General features: G+C 43.2%; 3 protein-coding genes across 5 annotated transcripts in view; 1 reads left to right on the top strand and 2 right to left on the bottom strand.

The window, feature by feature from the left end:
- Window positions 1-552: 552 nt before the first annotated feature.
- Window positions 553-2,346, bottom strand: LOC106747581 (serine hydrolase-like protein). Of its 3 annotated transcripts, XM_014625224.1 has the most exons (4): window positions 2,219-2,345; window positions 1,562-1,802; window positions 956-1,496; window positions 748-839 (listed from the first exon to the last, which is right to left on the bottom strand). In XM_014625224.1, the coding sequence occupies exons 2-4, from the start codon at window positions 1,701-1,703 to the stop codon at window positions 833-835; spliced, it is 690 nt and encodes a 229-aa protein (XP_014480710.1). In that variant the 5' UTR covers window positions 1,704-1,802; window positions 2,219-2,345; the 3' UTR covers window positions 748-832. The 3 variants fall into 3 exon arrangements, with proteins under 3 accessions (XP_014480708.1, XP_014480709.1, XP_014480710.1); XM_014625222.1 differs by having other exon boundaries at window positions 553-1,496; window positions 2,219-2,346; XM_014625223.1 differs by lacking the exon at window positions 2,219-2,345 and adding an exon at window positions 2,012-2,142 and having other exon boundaries at window positions 553-1,496.
- A 1,894-nt stretch (window positions 2,347-4,240) lies between these two features.
- LOC106747647 lies at window positions 4,241-11,055 on the top strand. The gene is made up of 3 exons (XM_014625376.1): window positions 4,241-4,341; window positions 7,187-7,266; window positions 8,203-11,055. The coding sequence occupies exons 2-3, from the start codon at window positions 7,216-7,218 to the stop codon at window positions 8,347-8,349; spliced, it is 198 nt and encodes a 65-aa protein (XP_014480862.1). The 5' UTR covers window positions 4,241-4,341; window positions 7,187-7,215; the 3' UTR covers window positions 8,350-11,055.
- A 2,331-nt stretch (window positions 11,056-13,386) lies between these two features.
- LOC106747646 (mothers against decapentaplegic homolog 3) overlaps window positions 13,387-24,544 on the bottom strand; it is a 34,394-nt gene continuing 23,236 nt past the window's right edge. The window contains exons 2-6 of the mRNA XM_014625375.1: window positions 22,235-22,443; window positions 21,383-21,612; window positions 20,761-20,984; window positions 19,352-19,665; window positions 13,387-18,609 (exon numbers count right to left, since the gene is read on the bottom strand). Of these exons, the coding sequence (XP_014480861.1) occupies window positions 18,341-18,609; window positions 19,352-19,665; window positions 20,761-20,984; window positions 21,383-21,612; window positions 22,235-22,443 (1,246 nt within the window). The 3' untranslated portion in view covers window positions 13,387-18,340. The remainder of the gene's footprint in view (window positions 18,610-19,351; window positions 19,666-20,760; window positions 20,985-21,382; window positions 21,613-22,234; window positions 22,444-24,544) is intronic.

The following is a 24,544-nucleotide window of genomic DNA, read 5'->3' as shown; positions in this document are numbered from 1 at the left end:
ATGTAATTTTATCCTTCTGCCTCTCTATATTCTCTTCGTGAACCCTCCCGCTGAACGCTGCCTGAATGCGCCGCGAAGTGATTCCCGCTCGATTGTTTTGCTACGCGCAACCGAGAATCTCTTTGCACCGCAAGTGGTTAATAAACCTGCTATTAACTTAGTAACTGAAGAACAATGAAAATGTTCGTCTAAATTCATTTCGTTAATATCTAATATTTTATACAGAATTTGATAAAAAGAACTTTTGGCTACTTCCTCTACGTTGAAATTGAAAGAAAAGACTTGCTGAGACCTTTTAATTTCATATTGCGCAGGTATAATTCTATATTATTAAATAATTAATACCATTAATATTATTAATTTGTTTAATTATATCATTAACACAAATGACATTTATAAAAATATATAAAATTAAGTTTAATATAAATTTACCCAATTATAACACATATTGATGATTCAAGGATACAACAATTTCAAAACGATTACAAAAAATAAATTATACTAAATATATACATATATATGTATATATATTAATATATATATATACATATATATAAGAAATTAATATTTTTCAGCTGAGAATAATAAATAAACCAAATACCTTTGAAACTTTACTATCATTCTGCAAGTAAAACAGAAGATTAATTTTCAGTCAGACTCTACATCATATTTTTCTAAAAATCGATTTATGATCACCGCTGTATGTTCTGCATGTGTTATGTGAAAATGATGCTTTCCTCCTGGCAGTTCTTCATAAAACACATCTTTATTATGTTCTTTCATTATTCGTAACGCGTTATGATAATCCTCTTTTGGCTCCACATAAAATGATTCACCTCCTTTTATTACCAAATATGGACATTTTATGAGTTTTGCAAAAGTTTCTAAATGTTCCTTTGAAAAAAGAGTGTGAATAGGAGTAATACGTAATCTAGGGTCTCTATTAATAACATACGTTCCATCTTCCTTCTGACGAACTCCTCTAGTCATAAGTATGTCACATGATGCATCATCTATATTTGCAATCCCTCCCAGCCATTTTCTTTTGATTTCAGCTTCTGAATAGCTAAGCTGGCTGTTTGTACTTTCTTCCAGTTTTATGAGCGAGTTAATTGCTTTTCCTAACGCGTCAGCATAATAGTTTGCATCCAAAGATGGAAATTTGAAGAAATCCAAGCATATAACGTACTGCACTTCCTTCGGGAATGTCGCAGTAAACCAATATGACGTCATCGAACTCAGGGAATGTGCCATTAATTTCACTTTCTTCCATCCAAAATACTTCATGACTCGTTTGATTGATGCAAGATATACCACCTCAGTATATATAGATCCTGGTGGTAACCACGACGACAGGCCATGGCCAGGTAAATCGATGGACAGAACTGGAGTATTCTTAGCTATGAGAGGCGCTAGAAGATTGTATGATGCCGCATTATCCTGCCAACCATGCATAGCTAAGATAGGTTGTTTATCCTGAGAGCCCCAAAATTTGCCTAAAAAGTGATTCATGTCACACCGTGCTTAGAGTCATGTTATGTCTACAGAAACCAATACTCACCATTTATTTTACCCCATGGCATTGGAATTTCTACTTCACTAGTCAGATCTGCTTCCTTTGGTTTATTGTGCAACGTTCTCATAAACAATCTCGAACACAAATTCATTCTTGCACTAGAAATCACTAATTGCCGGGTGTACATCTTGTTGATTATGAAGTATTATAATAATATCACAAACACGCCTCCTATTCCTTTGTCAATTTCTTCTGCTCAAATTCAATCAATATTATCAAGTTGTTTCTGTAACAAAATAATTTCATATTATCATAACAATTTAATTATATTTCTATTAAACTTTATTTTAAGTAATAAAATTAATTGGGATCTTTGAAAATAAGAGTTTAGAAAATTCATTCAGAATAACATAAATGTACTCCAGCTGATGACACAATAATTTACTAAATATTAATCTTAAAATAGACATATTTTCAGCACAATATTTTGGTTACTTGAGAGCTGATGTAACTTATAAAACTATAGAAGTATGTAGGGATGGTACAAATATTATTCAGTCACCACAACAAAACTGTTGCCTTTCAAACATGAGACAAAATATAAACAATTTCTCTAAAAATAAATTTCTAAAAATAAATAGAAATTCATTCTACGAAATTGTACATATGTCGTTTTCAATTTTACTATACAAGATGACTTACGCGATGAATTTTTTGTCAACTAAGTTTTTTTTCAACTTATTTCATCCCTGGCACGTGACCGCGCACTGCGATTACGAAGCTCGTTGGTCTATCCTTTTTAAATGATCTGCTGAACTGATGCAATAAGTGGGAAAACATATACTTGTAAAACATATACTCACTTCAATTTATTGCACTAGTTCAGCGGTGCAGCTAAAAAGAACAGACCACGCAAGATCACTTAAATATGCGTAGCGGTATCGTTCATATGTATCGATGGTTTATGCTTCTGCCAACTCAATATAGAATGCGTTTAAAAAGCGCGCTATTCAGTGCCGATTAGCGCTAGCTAATCAACCTGTCCTTGTCGTATATTTAATGAGGGATGAAAATAAAATCGTATTGTCGTATATTTAATTAGAGATGAAGATAAAATCATGCGTTAGTTTTTTCTTATATGTTCTTCAGAATAAATGAAAAATTTTAGAAAATAAACATATAAATTGATGAACATGCGCAATAGATAGGTAGCTATCGAAGTTAGAGATGTAAAATTTGTGTGTACATATCTGTATGCACATAATTTTGACTATATGGCTATCTATTGTGCATTCATGAATAATACATACGCTCCGTTATATTTTTTGTACTCCGAAACATAGAAAAAATATATTATAGCCGTCCTGTGATCGATCGTACGTACAGATCATTGCAACGTGAAATGGACTTTAGCTATCGCATGCGATACATAATTATTACTTCAGCTATTTTGCCAAGAAGGAAACTATCGCATGCAATATTTTTCACATATTTTCGAGAATCAGAGAACGGAAGATTTTCGGAGTGACTGTGTCTATCTCGCAGATATTGTCACGCTTCCTCTTATTGATAAGAGCCAGTTTATCCATGAATATAAACTTCCCTTCCCCCATCCACCAAAAGATAATATATGTAGGATGTTACAGATTTGTTTACGTAAAATTCTATCAATACAGAAAGAACGGATGTCATTATAAAGTCCTTAATTGAGTCATTAGTACACAAATGAAAGTTACACTATTCAAATTATAAACATCGATATTTCCAGGAATAAACAATACTTCATAAATTCTATTGAAATTGATAAACACCGGAATATGTTTTTTTTTCTTGTAAAGAAAAATCGATCACTAATGGAGGTAATTATGTTTTTCCCTTTTTTTATCAACACATCGAAAACTCATTACGATATTCGTCAAAATTTTCGTCAGTGAATACGTCGACTATGTATATATGTGATATAGGATAATATGTTGCTGATCGAGTCAGAACTTGTGGAAAAGTAGACTTCTTTATTAAACATCTTTATTGTACTGTAGGGGATAATCACACTATAAAAGATACAATGACACATTTTGCAATATACTTATATAACTATTCATGAAAGAGAGAGAAAGAGAAAGAGAGAGAATTTCATAAATTTATTAAAATAAGTCCAGGGATGTTGACACGTTATGAACAAATTGTTTTACGTTTTACGTAAGCAATTGTTTCCTTCAAAATATTTTTTTCACAAAACTTTTTTTTAAGTTATCAGATCGAAATCTTCAATTTATTACGGTGTGAAAAAGTTGATAATGTTGAATTCCGCCATGTTCTGTGCACACAACGTGCTTCACTTTGAAATTGATTAAAAATCGACGATTATCCTCTCTCTGATTATCTATCTCTTTACCTGAAATTGTGGCAAATATCCTTTTCCTCTTCAGCAGGCTTCTATTTCTCATTGGTTTCTAGAAATAAGAATTTACTCATCGCCCGGTCGCGCTATTGAAGAATAAAGATTCGCTCGACCCATCAGGTCGTATCCTACGAAAACGAACTGCTATGACTGCCGCTAAATCGTATCACTCGCGAATTTAACATGTTTCGTCTAATTGTCCCGCTACGAGTCGCCACCTTGATTTGAACGCAGATCATCGATCATCAACCTCATTTGAGAACATCGAGAAGAAGATGATCGATACTCGAATAACGGAATCGCCCAACATATCGATCGCCGCGCATGCGCATCGAACGCTGTTTCTCGTCTGTCCTCTCCGGAGGCGCGTAAGCTCTTTCCACTCTCTTTCCATTCTTGTCCTCTGAAGGATCCAACACCGAAGGTGAGTTCTGTGAATTCGTTTGTGATTTCGCGTCTTTCGCGACACCGATCGCCTTGCGAATACGATATACTTCGGGTCATCCGCCTTTTCACTTGAATAACGAAAACGAGCGCTGCGGAAACGCGGTAACCTCAACCCGCGCTCTGAAAAATTCATTCCGTAATATCGATCCTCTCGGTTTTCAACATTATGTAATTTTCACCGGCTATATATCTCATGTACCAAAGTCTACGTCTAGTGAGGACCTGCCGGGAAACGCGAGCCGCTAGTCGGCTTGCCGGGACGATCCGAGGCGGAAATCTTGAAATTAGGATGCGCGACCTAACCTCACCGGTCGCGTAACTCAACCTTCATGGCTCTTACGCGACACGGTACGCATCGAAGATTCAAGGCCTGTCCGGGTTACTATTAGCACGCGGAGAGGAGAATCTTCAGACGATAACGCGCGATCGCCACGATCGTTCGCTCGTTAGTTCTCTCTGGAAACTCGTCGATTTTGCCTCGTACAAAAAAAAAATCGCCCGTTGCATAACAGCGAGGGGGATGTTAACCCTTTTTATCGTTCGCAGAGCGAAAATTGTGATGGATCAAATCTTTCTTCAATCTCGATCGTTACCACCGCGGCAACGATATTTTTGTGGCTTTAATATGGAGGCGTGTCGAACACGTGCTCGATTGGTAGCCGTCTAAATACTGATAACAATACTCTTGGCATGTTATCTCTCGGATTGTACTCATTGCCTCGACAGTGATAAAGTAATGCGTAGCGAACGAATAACTCTGATGAAAATAGGCTGAAAATTTTACGAAAATTACGAAAAATTTCAATTGATCTCATTTCATTATCATTCCATAATACATCAGTACTCGAATATAAGGAAAATTGAAGTATACTGTTGAAATTTACTGAATTTAACTGAAAACTGCGTATATTAGTAAAATTGGATCAATTCAGAGTATATTTCGGCAAAATATTTTCATGAGGGGAAAAATAGCTCTCTATCGTTTTTTTCGATCGGAACAAATTTTTCTTCAAAGCGAATATTTTCTCATCCTACCCTTTCAAATTTACCCGATTTAATCAAACTGAACTCGATTCGTAAGTTTTATCCAAGATTTACTCAATTTGTGCATTTAAATAAGGAAAATCCGCAAAAGCATGTACAAGTATATCTTGTACGCAGGACGTTGCTTCTCGTTGAAATGGCTCTTATCTCTTTGTTCGGTTGTGAATAATTCTTAATTTCCTCACTGTTTTCATGGCATTCGCGATGACTTGTTGATGCGCGCACGAGTGATAGAAGCTGCAGCCGTCGAACGGCGATTGGCCGAGCAATTGACGTTATTTTTTATGCAATTTAATTAATCCCCGACGTTCATATTTCTATTCTGACGTCTCATAACACAGAAGACCATTTTTCGCGACGATTATCCGAGTTTACATTCTCAGTTTTCCCTCGATCCGATCGATATGCAAGTCATGTTGCCGAACAAAGTCTACGACGACGACGTCCCATCGATAGAGAATTTACTCGTTGCCTTTTAAGCGCAAATTTTCGTATAAGCATGTTATATATTTTTGTACAATGTAGATTGCAAACTCGTAATTTTCGCTACGAGTTCTTACATTATTCTATAAGTATATATGGGGACTCGCTGTTCAGAAACATTTGCACGATAGTCATTGAGGAATATATAAATAAATAGGATATATAATCAACTACGAAAAGGTTGCAACACTTTTTTTTCGGTGAATTTTTTCTCTTTCTTTTCCAAAGATGCGAAAATTCGTTCAGAAAAATTCACATGCGTCTCGGTTAAAACCCGCCAAATTTTCTAAGGAAGATGAGAAAGCAAAAAATCCGCGGAAAAATTGGGAAATGCTATTCTGCCTGAATGCATAAAGTATACTTCACGTCTGTCGATGTGAAATAATTCTTATATGAACATTCCAAGAAGTTCTCAGGAACTTCAATCATGACGCATATGGCTTGCCGGATTATTCTTATGGTATTCTTTTACGAATTCCTCAAGAATTACAACTTGTAGGAGAAAATTCCAGAAATACTCGAATATGCCGCGTTCCATTTGGGATATATCGCATGTCCGATCGGCGCCGCAGCGGTTTTGTTGTCGTGCGTGGAGAAACAACACCGTGCGGCTTCACCTTCGAATTGACGTCGTTCCATTTTGTACTTTCCATCCGGGTGACGGGACAGAGATAACATCGTCTGGACTAGCTGCGTATCGGTCAATTTAAAGCGGGTTTTACGCAGCGGCTGGACCTCTGCCCTCCGCGATACTACGCTCTTCGCGGCTCCGGCGCCTCTCTCATAAACACACGCTCGTCCTCCCCTCGTTCATTCACGCGCACCGTCCGTCGCCTGTTGAGTTCGGCGCAGTTGGTGCGCAGCGGTGATGCGTTGAGCACGCCTCTCTTTTCATGTGTCGTCTCGGGATATTAAAGAGAGAGAGAAGCTGTACGTTTTTCTCCTACGAGGTATACCTGTTGAATTTTTTCTTCGCCGGCGAGGTGAGAACCTGCGGGAAGATCGCGTTTGGTCTCCGATAAAACGCCCCATTTTCACCTAGAATCTCTAATTGATCTTTTAAAACCGGGTTATACTCCGAAAGAACGAGCAAGGAACGAGTAAACGCACGAATCCGAATAGAACGTTTCGGGCCGATTTTGTTCACGTGAGTCGACTTGTCAAGGAAATTCGTGCGCGTTTGGACGCGAATATACATCTTCATATTATAACACATTCGCAATTCGTTCGCTCAATTCGCTAACCTAACCTTAAAAGTGAAACACGCTAACGAGCAAACATATCTGTTCTTCCAGAGTACACGAAAGAAAACTGCGGTAACGAGATGCATTCGACTTTTCCGGCGTTGTACGCGTTCCGCTTGTCCCTGAATCAGGTGAGATCTATTTAACGTTGGTTTCCCGACGACGCTAGTGAACACGATTGATTAAGGTGACCCTCGCCAAGCTCCGGTTGAACCAATCGATGATTAAGGAAGTTGTAAGGTGAAGTGAATTTGATAAATATTCGATGAAACTCGCGCTACGTATACGTATTACCTAATTGCTCGTGAAAAAGATTTTCACATTTGCACATATTTATTACAGCTCCGTTTCAAATTAACATTTATTATTATTTAGACAGTAAAATAAATATACAAGAACGTAAATTTCTCTTTGACAAATACCAACTTTACAAATAGCCCCTTTGATGCGCCACTGAAAATACCTCACAAACTCCTTAATCGGTGGCTGACAACGATTTCTAACCGAACAATTTGCCATCCAACGATTAATAATCGTTAATCGTAGCGTAGATCAATCGACGTTTGGCTGAGGTCATCCTTGATCTCATTTGCGCCTCCATCCGGCACAGGCCGAGTCATAAATACCTCCTCTCTTCTTTTTCCCATTCGCTTCAAATTTACTTTTTACGTTCGGAGTCCGATACGTCCGAGCTGATATTATTAATAACGACCCGTTCCCATCTGGTAGTAGGCAAGGCTTATCGATCCTTTCCGCGCAAGTGTTCAGCATTTATAAATATTTTCTGGCTGCAGTGTCGCAAGCTATTTACGTGCCTCCGCCTAATATATTATTAATGTCCAAACTATATACATACATATTATACAAGCAGAGACGCGTAAGTCGGTTGTGCATAAGCATGTAGACGTATAAATGCAAAACGCACGGTCACAACTCCGCGAGATCGTAACAATAACAAGAAGAAGGAGAAGAGCGCGCGACGGAAGGAAGAGAGGAGACTAAAAATATTCTCCCGTTGCGCGGGCGTCAACAACTGATACCATTCTCTCTCTCTTCACATCTTGCAGGTAGCAGGACCGACTTTCTTTCATCGCAAGACTATGGTGGACCGTACCACGACTACATCTGCGATCTTGCTCGCGGCCATGGGCCTGTCCGTAAGCATATTCTCGCTGAAGAAGTTGCAGTCCCAGCGTCGTCTGCGGAAGGCCTAGAAATCGCACAGGAATCGCGAGACACACACGAGAGCGACTGAGAAGAAATCACACTAGCCCGCTCAAAATTAAACGAATCCATCGGTTATTCCGCGTACACGACATGTTTCACGCGACAACTTCACCAAACTCACTAGACAACGCCGTCCACGAACGTCAGCGATATTCACTGCCGGCGAGATTCCGAAGAGGAGTAATTTAGCACGAAAGAGGGAGAAAGAGAGAGAGAGCGAGAGAGCGAGAGAGAGAGAGAGAGAGAGAGAGACAGCAATCAGGCGATATGAGAGTTTGCGAGTTTCTTGTTGCACCCTCGAAAAGAGCAGGCTGCGCGTGTAGAAATTTCGCGTGCGAGAAAAGGCGTGTGCACTCTCGTCGTCGTCGTCTCTCGATCACTGGTCTTTGAATGTGCGGGACTATGTCCTCGATTCGTAGACACGCGCACAAGACTTCGCGCTTTAGTCACATTGAATTCAGCACTTGGTACAGGCGGGCGTGTCTCGACAAAGCGATCGGGTTTCGTCGAGAGCATGCCGACTCGCGCAGTGAGAACGTCCGTCATAACCAGAGACGCGCTTCTCCGGTTGAATCGCCAGCAGAATTCTTATAGTATTATTCTAGTCTTGCGCGCGTAGATCAGGAAGTTCCGCAATGTAGTTTCTACGAAAAGGGTGTACAGCCTCGTAATCAGTGCCACTTCGCCGATTCCAGGAGAACTTTCGTCGACGTTCGATGTAGGTCATTTCGTTCTTCAATATTAAACAAAGGACTGATCTTAAGAATATTATTATTATTATTATTGTAGTTTTAATGTGATGTTCAAGTATTCTATGATTTGGAGAAGGAAAAGGAGGAAAACAATTGGTCGTTTTTTTTTTGTCAATTTGTGCTGTCAAGGCTCCGGTTTTCTCGCCGCGGCCGTCTTGAATAATGTTGTCAGAAACGCGGAAATGTACGAAATTTTGGTGAAATACGTTGCGATAAAAGGTATGCCCGTAAAATAGTATTTTTGGTCGGCCGAGCACATTTGTAAAATATTTGGAAACTTTCTTACTTTGGTTCATGTTCATTTTATAGTGATTTATTGATTGTTAGAACAAAAGGAGAATTTACGGAATATCTGACAAATTTACTCAATTAATCACAAATATTATTTTACGGACAGTATATTTTCATTCCAATATATTTCGCAGAAATCTTGAACATACATTTTTTTCGCTTCTGACGTCAAACAAGTCGACGAGTCGACCAGGAGCCTTAATTAATTAGTCACTCTGTGTGTGGGTACAATTGTAAATGGAACACCAACTTTTCGAACAATGTACGTTTTTATCCCTGGAAAATTGTCATGATCATGCATATTGATGTTTTATACACTAACATTTAACTCGAACTATTTTCTGCTTTATGGGCCGAGCGGGATTGGCTTGTAAAATAAAAAATATTCGATATCAGTGGAATCATCTGGATTCACATGTCGAAACCTCTTGTCGAAAGTTCTTCTCGATGGAGTGGCAAACTGCAAACAAGCTCAAACCAAAGAAACTCGTCGAACGCAACTATCTGCGATACATATTAGCAAAAAAAAAGTATAAACTGAGTTAGGTAGTGTCGAATCGTAATGTAGAAGATAAAATTCATCGTTCAGATATTGTTGATAGCGTTCGCCTTTTCTCGCCTTTCTGTAATGCCGCGTTGATCTGATGTCGTTAGAACTTAACGCAAAAGTAATGTTGACTTAGGTATAATTGTATCTGCGTGTTATCGTATAGTCGCTCATAAGTAAAATTACCTCGCACATAAACAAACAAACGCACGCGTACACACGTATTGTCACGTACGAGACTTGATTGAAATCTTCGGTTTCTCCTCTAATCATTACTTCCCCATTTGTCCTGCATCTTTTAACGCGTAAGAAAACCAACCACATTTGTTCTAAATTATTCACGAATCAACACTAACCTTAATCTTCGACGATGAAACTCATCATCATCGCGTCGTAATTGCCGCGCGAACTTTGTTATTATTGTACAAGTCTTCATTGTGATGATCGTATTATGATGGATCGTCATCGGAGCGTTCTTGAAAGATCGATCGTTATTCCGAATAAAACGTTTCATTCTATATCAGCCAGGACTTATCTTTATTAAGATAAGAAAGATTCTACAAATACCTTATTCACGTTAATAAATGCTAGACTTACGACTTACAATTAGATCTTGCCAGGAAAGGAGTTGCGAAGAAACGCAAGATACCATTAGAGGAAAGTAATCGTTGTGTAACACCATATCATTAAAAAGGGAACATCGGGACATTCTCTTCCTCTCCCTCTCTTTCTCTTCCTGTCTCTTTTTTTTTTCTTTTAGTCTTAACGTATACATTTATTTATAATTATTATACAGTCTCAGACTCGATATTCCGTTTCTTAACATTTCTCTCTTGATCATTTTATCTCTCTCTCTCTCTCACACTCTTTCACTCTCATTCTTTCTCTCTCTCCCTCTCTCTCATTCTTATAAAGTGTCACGTCCGTGCGCGCGAAGACGCGAATTTTAAGCCAGTTCCCGCCGAACGCAAGTGATATAGGGCGATCCTCTTCGTATGTTCGCGTATACAAGTCGTCCTTGTTCGCTTCCACGGCACAAACGCGACCGCCCACACACACACACGCACACGCACGCAAGAAATATATATATGTATATTTATATATATATTTTTATTTATTTATATTTATATATATATATAAGTAATTTATAGAATTAAAAACCGTGATCGTCGGGCCGCTCGATTTCGAAACCTCGGAGTCGTACAAGTGCGTCAAGTACAATGATATATTACACAGCCGCCTGACACTCTCGAGCAGTCGATCAATCCCTGCGAGAGACGGGCGCGAATCAAAGAGAATCGTGCGATTCGCGAAGGGATTCTAATCCTCTTTTACGAGAGGGCGTAGAAAATTTATTGAAAAAACCTTCACCGACATGTTTAAATATAAAAGAGAGGGAGGGAGAAAGAGAGAGAGAACTTTCTCCCTCTTTCCGTCTCTCCTTCGTTCTGCGTTCGACCATTTGATCATACGACGCTTGTACATCGGCCAGGAGGATTAGAATCCCGGGACTTCGGAGACTAGAAACTCGATTGAGAGGGGGGGCACTCGATCGCACACCCGCCGATCGATTCTCTTCGATTCGCCGATCTATCGCGAGCGGGGTCGGTTCGGTGAAGAGAAAACAACACGGACCGCGCCCGACTGAACGTTGCATCACGAGTGCCTTGCGATCGCTCAGGAGAGGGGGGGGGGGTTGTCACTTAAACGAAACTTTGGCAAACGACCCTCGACACTTTGGCAGAAACGGAACGAAAAGTGTTTCGTGTCTCCGAAAAATTTTTTTCCCCACGATGATGAACGTGCCTGTTGTTGCAACACTTTCAGCAGAGAGAATGGCCGCATTCAGTGGAACAAAGCGATCAATGATTACCGGTCTTTATTGTTAGATTCATAAATGTAGACTAATTACGTTGACGAATTGCTCAACCGTTGTGTAAAGACGAATTTTTATTTTTTACGTTTCCGCACTGGAGAAAAATGATATAATCGATATCCTGATGTTGAGAGTCTGAAAGAATACTCCAGTCACAGACGATAATCGCTAAACGCTCACCGAGCTTGTTTCTCTGCTGCACGCAGCCCGCTCCGTCCGTGGCGCGCACGCGAGAACCGCAAGATTGATCGAACGATTAACCAGCGCGAACGAGTGCACGGTTGCGTTCTTTCTTGAAGCTGGGCGCAGAGTTCTATCACAGTTGTCCCCCTGGAACGGCATCCTCCACGTTCCCGCCACCGTTGTGTGCGAGCGATCTCGTCGACCGACGATATATCACGCGGGTAATTGATATGTCACGATACAAGCTTCGTCGTCGCACGAGTCACCTTCGGCTTTTCGCGAGAACAACCGGAGGATCGAAGAGCGACAGAACAGCTCCGAGCGATCTTGCACGTCGAGATGTACATCGAGGGGCCGCGAAATCTGTCAGACACCTGGAGGTTTGTTTTCTATTCTTGAATTGGCTGCACATTAATTCAAGAAAGCTGCGTTCCGCTGTTCACTGCCAATACTGCGAATCTATAGTTCATGTTATATATAGATTTTCAGTACAACTGGGGGGTTGATCATGAATCCCTCCCCTTTTAACGTGGACTCGTGAAAAGTGTAAATTTTCCCATTTGAAAACATTCAGAATTTCCATTTTTCACGTTTCCGTCAAGGGAAAATTTATCTTTCGAAGGGCTCGAATACAGGCGGGACAGCGGCTCGCGGGGACAAAACGCGGAGCGTGCCCTCTCGTCTCTCCTCTGTCCGTATTGGTTCTTTAACAATATTCTAATGGCAGTCTGCAGGGAGGTAAAGTGTGTCCGTCAGCGAATTTGACAGAGTCACACGCGCGACTTCGTTGCCACGCGTATCCGCGTGTCACGAAATCGCGAACCGGGGTAGCGGTGATGGGCTCCTTCGAACGTGGTGTTCTAAGGGCCTCAGCAAAATTATCGGTTTAAGACAATGTTTTATGCTTTAAAAGTCTTTGTCTTTAAGTGAGGCACAATGACTGTCTTGTATCTGGAATCTTGAATTAAAAATCCGTTCTCTTTGTGATCGAACAAACCGTTGTATAATAAAAAAGGTTGTATAGTAAATAATAATTCAGAGTTAATTATGGCACGAAATATTGTCTTAAAATTATATGTCAATCATTTTGTTGAGACCCTAACGGCGGACCAGATCGGGGATGCGGAGTGTGCACGGGGAAAAGATCGGTTGAATCAACGTGACGATGAACGAGCCAAAAGCGTCTTCGTTGAATAAGGCGAAATTTCTAGTTCCAAGAAGCAAATTCGGCTCTTGAGAGCCGGAATTTCCGTTTTTTTCGAACGAAAACGCAATCCGCCTCGTTTATTGTCGCGCCAATCCGACCAATTTTTTCCCTCCGTGTGTGTAATCAGTGTTATAATATATGTTCATGTGTCGCGTTTGTTGCGTCCTATTTTCCTTCTACTTCTTTTATTTCGTTTTTAACGCATAAGAAGGGAGACGACGTCGCGATCAGGCTGCTGCTGCTGCCGAAGCTCGAGCTGCCCAACGATTGAGAGATATGTTGGGCTTTCGCAGAACGCACTGTGTGATTTCGGTCATCCTCTCGTATAAAAAGACAAATCGAACGCGCACAACAACGTCGTAAGAAAATAAACTTTCAACTTTCCGCGCTCCTCGTCTATAATCATGTCGAATAGATGATACACCGCCGCCTCTCCTCTTTCGCTTCACCCCCTCACTCATTCTTTTCTCCTCTTCCTCCAGTTTTTACCGTTGCCGACTTAATGAAATGTAGATTCCACCATGTCGGTTAAAATGTTCCCCGCGAAAGCCCAGCACGCTTATCTAAGGAATTAAGCTATAAAAGTGGCGGTACAATCTGGATAATTATTTTCCCATTCCTCTCTTTATCTTCCGTTTCTTCCTCCTCCTCCCCTCTTTAGCCACTATGTGCTCCCACTCCCGAGTCCTCTTTTGTCCTCCTCCTATCTCACTACCGTCAGATCCCCTTCCTCCCCTCGCGTACATATAAATTCTCGCTAGAGCGCGACAGGCAGGACTGGACAATATAATTGTTTCTTCTTCTTCCTCTTTTTTTCTTCTTTTCAATATTACACGTGCGACATTCGCGACATAAATATTTATGATACAAAATACTCTCGTCTCGTCTCTCTCTCTCTCCCCCTCCCCCCTTGCTCCTTCTTGTATTTTGTGTGTCCGAGTCCGATCTTTTAAAAGTACGTATGTATTTTGTACCACATTTCCTCAACGGTGCGTCTCTAGCGCGTTTGATATTCGGCATTGTATCTCGCAATTCGCGCTCGAAATACATCTTTTTTTTTCATCTTTTTTTTTTTACACAGTTTTATCTCTCGCCCGGCCCCCCCTGGCGATATAGGTAACGCAACAGTTTATTCCCTCTCAACGCGCTATCCCTCGCTCTCTCATCTTTCACTCGCTGAAGCCGACTCGGCCGGCACCCGAATTTCACCCGCGTCATCGTCGTCGTCGTCCGTGCAACGTCTCGGATCGTCGGCACGCAACCTTCCCACGCTCCTCGCTGTCCTCGTCGATCGTCATCCGCGAGACGACGATGACGCGACGAGAACGAAGCTACGCGAAATCGAGGAAACGCGAGACTCGCGAAATCTTCATCTACATGCGCGCCGTTACGTGCGAAGAAGATCGCTTCGTCCGGCTGAGAAAAAGAAAAAGGGTCACTCCCACGGGTGAAACGGCGTTCACGAGTCCCGAGCTCGGATTTGCGAACCGTAGAAAGTACAAGGATAAGCGAGCGTCTTGGAACATCTCGCGCGAACGGGCAGCAGCGATGAATTCTCGACGATAAAATTGGCAGAGATCATTTCGCGCTGATCTCCTGATGATTATCAGGGAGGTTGTGACATCATAACAAAATATATCGATACTGATATTGATATTAAAAAAAAAAAAATAAACTTAAAATTATAGAGGAAATATAAAAATCAGGGGAGTGTTTGTCTTGTCAGCTATTTTTATACATAAAAGTCTCGTACGTTTACGTATAATAATCTTAATGATATTTCTACCTTCTTTAAATTTTCTTCACGATTTGTGGTCTAAAAACTTTGAAAAGATGCGTTAAAGCTCCTCCACTATTACTATCCTTGTTTAATGCCGTTAAAAGCGAAAGATAAAAAATAATTGCGGTATACGTGTAAAAAAAAACACAAAATATAAGTAAAAAATAATTAATACAAAAATACAATAAATACAAAATGACACTCATGATCGACCTTGTAATCCGTGTCCGGACGCTTTCCTCTTACTTCTGCAATCAATAAATAACCGTAAAATTAAAGAGATGGGTTTGAAACGTAAGTTGCACGTTACATTAATCTTCACGAAGCAAAAATATAAATCTCGAAGATCTACTGAGTAAAAAACTAAGAAAAAAAGAAACAATCGAAACAAAGTAGTACTGATATGGACACGAATATCGAGAGAAAATATCGATAAAAAAAATACCCAACATTAAAAGAAAAATATCGACACCAGTATTATATCAGTAGTATCACAACATCCCTAACGATTATACTTTAGCGATTACTCGAATGTTTTTTTTTTCTCTTCGACTTCACGGTGATCGTGAATTTTATCGCTGCGCCGTGTTTCATTCAATTAGCCGACATAAATGAGCAGAGAGACATCCGATACATATAATTACTACACGGTGAATATTATTTTGTGCGGTAATCGAGATGCGAAGGAAAACGCGGAAAGAAACGTGAAGCTCGAAAAACAACTTTTATTGTGTGTTTCAGCATTTAGATCTCTCTCCTTCCGAGAGAGATGCTCGTGCCCGAACGACGATATCCTCATCTCGCGATAATTTCGAGAGAGTCACTCTTTATGCATTTTACATTTCTCACAGATCGAAGATTACGACGAAGATTACGACGTACTCTACCGATAAGAGAATTCGCGTATGTCTCGCATAAGATATTCCTGTGCCACGATGTAATGCCCTTTAAATAATCAATATATTATAATATACATATATATATATTTTTTTTTTCTTTCTCTGTCTCCCTCTCTTTTGAAAGTTACGTATCATGCGTGAACGTTCCACCCGCGTACAGGGCGGGACGCTCGATTGATATTCCTTTAGCTTACGAAAAAAAAAAATATATATATATATACATATATATTAACGACACAACGAGCGATCACCGGGTTGACGCTTTCCGGAATCTTTATGGTCACAGGTCGCCGTGATATCTCCCGTCCAACCAATAATAATAATTCTAAACTGGACGAACTCGTCGATCTTGCCTTCCGTCTCCGGTAATAGTACAGCTGGCAGGGAACGTCTTCCTGTCGACGCTTCCGTCGCGGGACACCACCAGGAATTAGACACGACAGACGTAGGTCTGCTTACATCGAACATTGTTAGCAGTCGGGCTTGTCAAGTCTACCGCTGTCGTTGTCCTCCGTCGCGCGTTTCTCGACGCCGACATCCTGTTTCGGGGTCCTCCGGTTGACCGTGTAGAGCCGACGTCCGCGGTGCACCGTTGATTCCGAGTATGCCAGCCGTCGAATAATCGCGACAGAACGTCCTCCGTTCTCCGCTTCGTCGTCGTCGTCGTTCGGTTTCTGAGTGATTCTTAGGATATTTCTCTTGCCGCTTGCCAGGAATCTCAGTGTTTCGCTGAAGCAAGTTCGCCAGGTGCTCTCCGGATAATCACACAAAAAACGTCGCACACGGGCAACGTTGAGAATTCCGTCTTTCCTCATGACTGGAAATACTCGACCACGGTAAATATTCACTCCACGACTCGATGTCGAAGAACAAATCACGACGCTCTCCAGATAATTCCCTCGATAATTTTGTCGAAACAGTAAATAATAAAAAGGACGAGAGTGTCGGAGCCAAAGTTTAAGTACCTCGCATACCCCCGCTACCCCCGTCAAGAATTTATTCGATTCTGAAGAGCCGCGAAAGAGCCGAAAAAGGAAGAGAAACAAACGTAATATAAATCGAATATATATCGTAAAAAAGTTTGCATGCATATATATATATAAACTTTGTATTTCCAATAACATTCATATTTGTGTTATTAAGAAAGCAAATATATACGTGTATAACCGAGTAAATAATAGCGTACTAAAACCGTACTAAAATTCTCACAAGCGCCGTTAAATATACACAGCCAGAATAATCTTTTGTATATCAACGCAATTGTCAATTCACTAGAAAAAAACACATCCTCAATTCGATAAAAAAAAAAGAATTAAGAAAAAACCGCGCTAAAAACGACCGTTTGGAGGACCGGAAGATCTTATGCGATACAACGAGTGTACATGAGCACTCTTACCGGTGAACGCTCTCATAATCCCCTTCGACAAATTTCGTAGAACGACGTATATACATGTGTGTATACATACGTGTGTGGGTATGCGCGCGCGCGCGCGCGCGTGTGTGTGTGATATCTGCATATACACGCGGATATAGAATATTCAAGTGGGCACCACCACAGCAGGCTATTTTGAAGAGTGAGCATACATAATATATTATGTATTTAATGTATATTATCTCTTAAGGTCTCTGTGGTGTATACTGGTATACGACTGTAGTTGTGTGTCTGTCTTAATAAGCGGTAAAAATATGTAAAACTGTGAGCTCTCTCTCTCTCTCTCTCTTTCTCTCTCTTGCTCTCTCTCTCTCCCCCTCTCTCTCTCTGTTAGCGCGCGGTACATATATACATATATATATAAATATCACTTGCTCTCTTTCTTACGAATCGACTAAACTCGGATTAATCACCCTGGATATATCTTGTACGCCAATTGCGGTGTATACGCGCGATTGCAAGCCGCGTGGGTCCGCGTCTTTGCATCTCCCGATCTCATCGATATTCACGGTATAAGGACAGGCTTTCTCTGTATATGTATATTTACTATGATATTTACCGTCGCACGCGTGCGAGCGAGTCGTCGTTCCGATATTTCGCACTTCCCCTTTCCCATCCCGCATTCCACGTCCCCCGCGATCGCGGACCCTCCGGTTCGGTCGGGCACGCGACGTTCGAAATAGAAACCACTGCGCGACTTCGGCGCAGAGAACTCGGGCGTCGTTGAGCGTTTCCAATTTACCGGCCTCTGGCTTTCTCTCCCTCTTCCTCTCTCTCTTTCTTTCTCTCGATCAGGCCTCGAAGAGCGTGAGATCGTGTGTATCTTCTTGTACGCGTGCCACTTGTAGTTCGCTCGAGGAAATCTGATCAAGCTTTCACGTACCGTGACAAAGGGACGATCACCGATCGACGACGACGACGACGACGACGACGACAACAACGACGAGGACAGCGCACGAAGGGGTATTCTCACGTGTTCTCTCACAAACGGGTGGAGGATGACGCAAAGGCTTAGGACATCGAGGAACAGGGTAGGCGGGGCGAGCCCATCTGCGTGAGTACCCTGTCGAGCCACTGCAGCGGCCCGTTTAAATGCAGCTCGATCCAGCAAGGGGTCGAGGTGACGGTCTGCCGGCGGTATTCTGCGCCCCAGCCCTTCACGAAGCTCATGCGAATCGTGCACATACGCGTCAGCTGGTACACCGCCTCGAAGCCCTGCGACACCGACTGCGAGAGTAACGCCGCGAACTCCTGGTTGTTGAAGATCTTCAGATTGCATCCTGCGACGGACAGACATACGAACGGTATTATGACAAGAGCGAATGTTTCGCAGCGTTACCATCCAGTCACTTGAGTCACCATTTTTCTCACTTTTCCTTGACAAGTTGGTTGTAAAAGATTCAGTATCGTCCCAAGTAAGTCACCGTAGTCACTTTTTTTCCTGAGTTGCCGTTAAATTTGCAAAATATGGACGTCTACGTATATTTTTGTCGTCTCTCTTAATCAAATTCGCTCCGAAAGCGCACTTGTATCGTATCATCGTTCTTGGTCTTTCCTTGTTGTGAAACCTTTCAAACCGTATTATGAAGAGAACTCGCTCTGTATGTCCCAAGATAAATCTGGGAAGGTAAGAGTAATATTATAAAAGCAAGATTATTCTTCTAACAAACGACTGTAATTGGTCAATTTGCTTACTGCTTACATCTTAAAGATTGTAGACAAAGGTGTTATTTTTTTGCTTAAAAGGTCTCAGTTATTCTCAGAATGTGAAAAAAAAAAAACATTGTCATTTTGGTTACTATTTTGATGCCTGAGATGCTCTAAGATCACTTCTTGTCACCTTTTCTACCAAGAAGCTGGTCACTATACTATTTCGCTTGTTTTCGTTCCGGTGACCGGATGGCAGCGCTGGGTTTCGACGATGAGACGAAAGCGGGTAGAGCTCGTCGAGAAGCTGACGCTCGCTCCAGCTCTCTGAAGAGAGCCGGGACGAGAGAATGTAAAGGAGGAAAGCTTTCTTACCTGGCGGTATCTTACACACCGTGGCCGGATGCCAGCCGTAACGCTGATTGCAATTGGGACTCTGCACGAAGATGCTCGAGTCGGAGAGACACTCCGCGAACACCTCACCGCCGATGTAGTATAGTCTAACGCCTTTGCCGATGTGTCGCCTGGTCTGCTCGACCACCGTGTTGCGGTTCACGTTGGATAGCAAGCCGAGGCAGAAGCGCTCGGAGTTGCTGGGATCGGTGAAGCCGTCCACGGTAATGCTCGGCTGCGACGCGTGAAACGTCTCGCCCACCCTCGTATTTAGCTCGTAGTAACTAATTGAACACCTGCGCGAGGCGGAAGTGATACGGCGTTAGCGCGCGACTTGGTGGCCACGTGGACACGTAGTAATTCAAGGGGAGAACGTGCGGTTGCCGAGTTCCTTATGGAAGTTCATCCTCGAGAGATCTCTCATTTCCGGCCGATCCGATAACGCGACGTTAATTCGACGATTAATTCGAGATCGTCTCGCGCCAATGTTAACTCGCTTTACGACGAATAATTGTCCCGGCGAATCTCCACAGAATCGAAATTTTTGGCCCGATGTTGAACCTTTCGCTCTCGGCAACACAGCGAGAACAGAGAGACAGTACACAATTTTCTTTCCAATAATATCATTTACTCCTGCTTTAATCACGATGAGACGTCTTGAATTTCCGTTCTCGCTGTTCTTACCGTCAAAATTTCTATACGTCGTATTGCGATAATATTGAAACGAAATTTGTAGGATTAAAAGGTTTAAGAGAGAAGCTAACCGGTGTAGAATCGTCAAAAATAGGGAAAAAGATGAATTTCATCCTTGAAAATGTAAGAAAATATTGACTCAATTTTCTTAAAAGAAGCGAGTGAAAAATCCTTTTCAAATAATTTGTACGTTAAAAATTAAATTGTTTATCTATTGTGGCGGCTACACAGCGCCCCGACTAGCCGGGCCCCGCTCTTCGCGAAAATGCATTTCTCTCTTACACCCCATCAGCAAAAAACGGCCAATAAGAAACACGCCGACCGATGGTAGCGCGATTAATTAACCCCTGCTTGCCTGCCTGCGTGGTTCTTATTGACGATTTCGTACCGACCGAATATCTTGCGCTTCCCGATGCAAAATTCTCGTCTTATTTCTGCTCAACAACAACCGACACCCGACCGTTTGCGCTCGAGACAAACCCGTTATCTTTTTCGTGCATCGTCATTGCTTCTTCATTACGAAAACTGGAAATTCGCGCGCCGCGATCCAAGGCGATGGAAGGCGGGGAGCGTCTGGCGGATGAAATCAACGCAACAGCACGTTCCCTCCGTTTCCGCGAGCGCGCTCGTCGTCGGGGAGGTCCGATAGAGACACACGCGTGATCCGTGCAACGGATAGATGCGTCGCGCCCACTCACCAAAACGCGGGCTCGCAATACATAACGGGCTGCGCGTCGACGGGGCTGGGCGACAGGCGCGACAGAGACATGTTGTCGTTATGGTCCATGTTGTCGCCGTCCTCGCTGATGTAGCCCGGCGGCGGCGTATCCGCCGGAGGATCCATGGATCCCGGCGCGGGGTGAGGCGAGCCTTGCACGCTTCCCAGACTCCCGACGCTCGCCGGACTCGTCGCCTGCATGCTCTGGACACAAGTATAACCGCGCCTCGTCATTGTCTCACGAATCTAACGGCCACGTATCGTATCTAATGGCCATAAATCGCCCGCGATGCCCGCTGACGGGTCCTCTCTCTCTCTCTCTCTCTCTCTCTCTGTAATCGGCTTTAATTATTATCAATCATCCTTCACCCTGTGCGGACGACGCGCGGCTTTAACCGCGTTATCGAGTCGAGGTGGTCAAAAATCGAGTAGGCGTAACACACTGAGCTGTTGCGAGCGAATTCAGCGAATAATAGTGCCATCCGCAACGCGATCAGGATAACCGGTAACCAACGCAAAATCGATAAAGAACAAGCGTCTTCGAGGAAATAGGTCAACGATGAGAGAAGGCCGACGAGAGGTCGCGTTTCCGAACTACTCACCTGCATTCCTTGGTACGGATTATTTGGTTGCTGCTGTTGCTGCTGTTGCTGCTGCTGTTGCTGCTGCGGGGACTGCTGTATGCCCTGCTGATTGTGGTGCTGGTGATTGAGCGTCGCGTGGAAGCTCGTGTTCTCCGGCACGCTGACGCTGAGCTCCTCGAGAGAGGTGTTGTAGAGGACGGCCTCGTCCCCGGCTAGGTTGTGCCGCGGCACGAGAATGGCCGGCAAAACTGCAAAGTTTCGTGCGCCGATATAGTCACGCGATCTAGTCTAGGTGGCTGCTCTCGCCATGCTTACACAGTCGTAACGGCCGATTAACGGCCGTCCCGAGAAAGAATGAAAGAGAGAGAGAGAGAGAGAGAGAGAGAGAGAGACGCGGAGGAGGGATCCCCGTAATTCGAACAAACTGAATACAACCGGCCCGATATCGTCGGGGTAAAAGCGTTCGGTTTCGCGGCCGGCGATGCCGCGGCGCGAAGAGAGAGAGAAAGAGAGAAGGAGAGAGAAAGGGGAAGAGGGCGAGAGAGGTAGTATAATAGTCTCGCTGGGACTCCCGGTCGTTTCTTCGGCCGACCTAAGAGACCACTAAACATCGCCGTAAAGTTCGCATAAACGACACCGAGCGGCGGGACGAAATTTATCGTCGGATTTGCCCGGACTGAACACCGGGACGAACGGATAGATGGATGGATGGATGTGTGTGTCTGGGACGGGGATGAATTTATTTCGGACGAGAAGCGCGCGGGAACCGAGGGGAATGACGAGAGCCGCTGTGGTATATTATTGCACGGGTGTACACGGTTATACGGATTCGTTATCCTACGGTACTACATCTATCCGTCTGCGGCTTACCTGGCGGCTGTATTCGTTGATAGTGGTAAGGGTTCACGCAGACCTCGTCGCGTTTCTGAGTGAAAGCGTATTCGCAGTGCTCGATCGCCCTCAGCTCGTGATGCGACTGGAGATCCGGCCAGCGCCAAAGTCGGCAGTAAATCACGTGCGGCAGACCCTTGCCGCGAACACCCTGGACACCGTTGTCACCGACTCCGCCCGGGCTAGGCCTGCAAGTGGAAACGGAGGATCGCGATATAGCTCGAGAAAAGCTCCCTCGGGTACAAAACGGGGGCGAAAACAATTCCTGCAAGTGAACGGAAACCAGGCGAAAACTCGAAAACTTATATATATATATGTATATAAAACTAATATATTATATATATATAATATATAACGAACGTGATGACGAGTAAATATTATGATACAAACATTACAATCTGTTTTGACAATACATTCGCTTTTATATCGGCGTCAAACTCTTGCTTGCCTGTTTGTCGATACCTTTTGTTATTTATGAGAACATTAATGTGGACACTCAGCTGCATGAAAACTCGGTCGAGATAACTGAGAGAACGACTAATTAAGTAGACACCTCCTAGAGGACCTACAACCTCGCACTATCCTACGACCGAATTTTCGCCTGATCCTCGTTCAGCAAAAAATTCAGTTACACCGACGGAATGGTTTTTTCCGTTCAAGACTAGATTTACTTCGCTCAAGACAAGACCGCCGAGCTGTGTGACATGACGGCGCATGGTAATTCCGTCGTTCAATCGAGAATAAGTTCGGATGAAGAGATTTTTGAGATTTTATTCACACGGAAACGTATCGTCGATCTATTCGTCGCGCGCGCGCATCTAATGTTAAATCCGTACCATCTAATTCTGAATTTTGTACTCGTCTCGTGCGAGAGGATCGCGCGTGCTCTGTATCCATAAAGGATGAGACTAAAGCGGCTGCATGTTTAGCGCCAAATACGATGGAAATAGCGGAGACGTCGTCTGTCCTTTTCCAGCGTTTGCTGCTGTTACGCACATAATCGATTTTGAGGTTTTACTTTCTGTTTTGAATCTTATATCATTAACGCTCGCGTCCTTGTCCTTTCAAGAAATCGTATAAAGCAAGCTCTCTCTCTCTCTCTCTCTGTCTCTCCTCCTCTCCTCATCGATCCCAATTCGAGATCTCCGTGATCTTTCGCTTTCATCTCTTTTTCCGATAAGACGCACGAATTATAATAAACATAACGAATGTTGAGTAAAGGCAGAGCAAGAGAATAAAGGGTAAAAGCATCGTGCGTCCTTCAATGCACAACTCAAGCCATCAACAACTACTTGCCCGTGATTGACGACACCTGCCGACATTCGATCTCGAGCTAACGATCTCGGCGAGCAGCTTTATACCGCGAATCGAATTAACTGTCGGCGAGAACGTAACCGGTGCGTAACTCACGTGGCTGATGGTGTCGTGAGAAGACCGATTATATCTGTCCATCATGCCGTCTCTCCGATTGGAGAACCGGCACTCCGTTTCTCTCTTTCCCGTCCTCGTCAACTCTACCTCTTCGGTTCACACTTGAATTTTCTCTCTTTCTCTCTCTCTCTCTCTCTCTCTCCCTCCCTCGCCGTGTTTATTACAGATTTAACATCGATAATGAAAGAAGGCACCGCTGAAACATTAGGATCGCGTTATTACGAGGCCGTCCGTGTCCAACGCGATGCAATTCCGCGTCATCGTCGTCGTTCGTCTTTTGTACTGTACGAGCTCTTCCCGAGGAGAGAGCCTTCGCGAGCAGCGAGCTCTCCGTCTATTTAATCCCTGCGATTGTCCTCGTCTCGTACATCTCTCTTCTTCGTTCTCTCTATTCAGGGCTGGATTTACCGTTACGAGAACCACGGCGAATAATACGGTACGCGTCGCGTAATCCGTCGGCAAATCCGTCAGTATCGAGAGAGAGAGAGAGAGAGAGAGAGAGAGAGAGAGAGATACATGTGGAAATATTATTTCTATCACGAAGATGACATGTCATCTCTCCCTCCCTTCCTCCCCTGCATGATCTTCGCGGGTCGATCGATCGAGATCCTCAAGATCGCGCGACGAAGGTTAAATTTTACCGCTTAGCAGCTTGAGCGCCTCGACTATCCAGCTGACCTCCCCCCTGCCCTCCGTTGCATCCGTTGTCTGTCTACCGCACTTGCACCGGAAATGGCGGGTTGTTTACGAAGTAAGAGAATCCGCGCTGGAATTCACCGAGTAAGGGTCTTACCGAGCGACGGGCTCGCCGGGGAATTTCGCGAACGGCAAGCAAATCGCGCATCCCCCCCCCCCCCC

Source organism: Dinoponera quadriceps, unplaced genomic scaffold, assembly GCF_001313825.1.
Source record: "Dinoponera quadriceps isolate SergipeBrazil2010 unplaced genomic scaffold, ASM131382v1 scaffold1395, whole genome shotgun sequence".
Taxonomy (NCBI): Eukaryota; Metazoa; Arthropoda; class Insecta; order Hymenoptera; family Formicidae; genus Dinoponera; species Dinoponera quadriceps.
This window is presented reverse-complemented; position numbering and strand designations above follow the sequence as displayed.